The sequence below is a fragment of the Pinus tabuliformis genome, chromosome J (genome assembly GCF_031772625.1).
Source record: "Pinus tabuliformis cultivar Carrire ecotype Pingquan chromosome J, CPIR1, whole genome shotgun sequence".
NCBI classification, from domain to species: domain Eukaryota; kingdom Viridiplantae; phylum Streptophyta; class Pinopsida; order Pinales; family Pinaceae; genus Pinus; species Pinus tabuliformis.
In genome coordinates this window covers 68234926-68238065 of record NC_142295.1, presented here as the reverse complement: position 1 = coordinate 68238065, position 3140 = coordinate 68234926, and the positions used below count along the sequence as shown (strand labels likewise).

General features: G+C 38.6%; 1 protein-coding gene across 1 annotated transcript; it reads right to left on the bottom strand.

The window, feature by feature from the left end:
* Window positions 1–764: 764 nt before the first annotated feature.
* LOC149225552 (uncharacterized) lies at window positions 765–2932 on the bottom strand. The gene is made up of 2 exons (XM_089379961.1): window positions 1721–2932; window positions 765–1601 (listed from the first exon to the last, which is right to left on the bottom strand). The coding sequence occupies exons 1-2, from the start codon at window positions 2930–2932 to the stop codon at window positions 765–767; spliced, it is 2049 nt and encodes a 682-aa protein (XP_089236087.1).
* Window positions 2933–3140: the final 208 nt, after the last annotated feature.

Below are 3140 nucleotides of genomic sequence, written 5' to 3'. Positions count from 1 at the left end.
GTTCTATTGACGCCATAGTCGGCCCACCACTTTTGCAACCATTCACATTGCTGATTTCTTTGCATTATTCCCATTGTACTAAATTTTAATTTAGTATAATGGGTTTCTTCCTTGTCATCCACATTTAGTAGATCCCACCATAGCTATTTGTATGCTGCAAAATCATACACTGTGTCTGGAAAAATTAGCTTAGGATCTCCTCCTGGCCATAATGCAGAGGTCTGAGTAGGCATGGGCCATGCAAGATTTCTGGTACGGTTTATGCAGAAATATTTTTCATAAATTCCACGGCGAATGCCACCATGACACCAACCTGTTATATCATGAAAGTCTCTTTGGAGAGCATCTTCAGCATACAATGCTTCTCTTTTAGCTTTTGTGTAGATCATGTCATGAATCCATTTACTCCCTTTTGGGTACACCCTTCTTTCTGGTACAAGATGTTGGATGTCAGTATGTGCCTGCAGATTGGCATCTAATACCTTGGTATTTCTCAGCTGCCATGTTGGCTTCCACTTGTCTCTGTATTCTTCCCAGTCCTGGTTATCTGGTATTGTACATAGGACTTCCTGTTTCTGACTTTGGTCCCATTCTGTAACAATGACCATGATATGTGGCTAAATAAATTCTCTGCTGAGAAACTATGGTAGATAGTTCTTTGTGCCCTTGATATGTTCAAATTGAAAGTCGAAGTTGGAAAAAAGTGCTTGCCATCTGGCAAATTTGGCCTCTCCTGGTTTCTTGATGTCCTTAGTCAGAACTTTCTACAGAGCTGAAGCATCAGTTCGAAGCAAGAACTGTTTATTTATCAAATGGACATCAAACTTGCTAATACAGTTCCAAGTAGCTTTCACCTCCTTTTCAATAGTGGAATAATTCTGTTCAGCGGGATTCCAGGTGCCTGATGCAAACTGGACGACTTGCTCAGTGCCATCTTTCCTCTGTTTTAAGATACCTCCCCATCCTATATTGCTGGCATCTGTTTCAACAATCTTGAATGCACTGTCATCAGAGACATATAAAATGGGAAGAGACTTTACCTTAGCTTTAATGTTCTGAACAGCTCTGGTGTGTTCTTCTGTCCACTGAGGTGGCTCCTTTTTAAGCCTCTTGTTTAAGATGCTTCTGTCTATGGCACAATCCTTGTAAAAGTTACTGACATAATTTAAACAGCCCAAAAATCTTTGAAGTTGATTTTTGTCTGTAATAACATCTGGGAACTTGTCAGCAAACTCAAGCACATGCTTTTGCAGAGAAATCTGGCCATTGAAAATGGTATGGCCAAGAAATCTGATAGTAGTTTGGAAAACTTCTATCTTTTTCTTGCTTAAAACTAGACCATTATGTTTTACCAGCTGTTTGAATGTATGAACATGCTTGAAATGGTCTTGGATGTTCTTAGAAAAAATTAGAACATCATCAATGTATACTATGAGCCAGTCAAAATAAGGCTTAAAGATCTTGTCCATTACCTTCTGGAATTTGGACGGTGCATTCTTCAGTCCAAAAGGCATGACATTCCACTCATAGTGGCCTGCAGGAATACTGAAAGCAGTCTTGAACTTATCTTCTTCTGAGATGGCTACTTGCCAAAATCCTACCTTTAAGTCAAATTTTGAAATATTTTAGCTCTTGCTATCCTTCCCATCAGGTCTCCTTTGTGGGGAATAGGATAGGTATCATCTGCAAGAACATAATTTAGAGGCTTGAAATTTATTACCAGCCTTGGAATACCTCTGATTTGTTCTGCTCTTTTGTTTACATAGAATCCGTAACAGTTCCAGGGACTGTCAGATTCTCTGATGAGTTTTCGATCTAGGAGTTGTTTGATCTCTTTTTCACAGAGATCTCTATATTCCTTATTCATCGGAATAGCTCGGCTTTTACAGGGCTTGCCTGTATAACCTTCTTTGTATGGGAGCTGGATAGTGTGCTGCTTTCGATGCCAAAAAGCATTTGGTTCTTCTGAACAGCATTCTTCTTCAATCTGTTTCTTTAGTTCCCCAATTTTTCTCTTAACCTGAGGATCTTTTAACTGTTCTTCTACCTTCAGTGTAGATTTTAGATCTTTTAGATCTGTCAATTTTGCTTCTGCTTTGTCCAATTCTTGGACAGTCTGGATCATTGTGGAGACTCTGGGATTTGAGATATAAGGTATCTCAATCCTTTTTGTTGTTCCTTTTGATGTAGGAACAGAGATGAAGTAACCAGCTTTGTTTCCTCTTAATCTGGTCGATCCATGGGGCTCAACAGCTGCTAGGAAGATATTTCCTAGAATACAGTCGACTGGTATTTCTGCTACTGCAAATTTCAAATTGATGCAGTGATTGTCAAAACAAATAGAAGCCTTAGGAACTTCATAATTGAGTGTTTTGTTACCCAATCCTACAACTTTTCTTGTTGCAGAAATCCAATACTTTGTTGGTATCACCTTCTTATTTAAAATGTTCACGTCAGCACCTGAATCAAGGAGTGTTGTGAGTGCAAATATTTCTCCCTTTATGCATATATTCACTCTCACATGATGTTGTTGGTAGGAAATAGCAAGAATTCTCATTTCTTGAAATCCAAAGACAGGATCTTTCCTTCCTTCAATGATTTCAAGATTTGGATTAGGATCTTTGGAATATTCTTCTGTATCCCATGAATGAGAATTTTCTTCAACAGCTCGCTTGCCTTTCTTGATTTCATCAATTTGAGATTTCAAAGCAGAGATTTCAGATTTGATGTTATGGATTTCTCTACTTACCTCTCCCAAGGTGAGTGAACGCACCTTGCCTGGCTTCTCTTGATGTCGCTGGAAAGACCTAGTATTTCTTTCAAAAGAAGCATCAACAAATAATGGCTTTTTTCCTGAATTCCTGGAAGAACTGGATTTGAGCTGGTCCATGAATGCTTCTGTCAGCCTGTTCTTCATTTCTCCATCTTCCATTGCTCGAATCTGAGAGAGAATTTTTATCTCATCTTCTTCTGTAGCAGCCATTAATATTTTTTCTTTCTGTGGTCTGAAGGACATTTCTTCAGAGCTGGAATCACTATATGATTCTGAATCAGAATCATAATGCATATGGTAAGCACATTCTTCTGATTCTGGACATGAACAAGATCCTGGTTCTGTACATGAACAATCTTGTATGTGT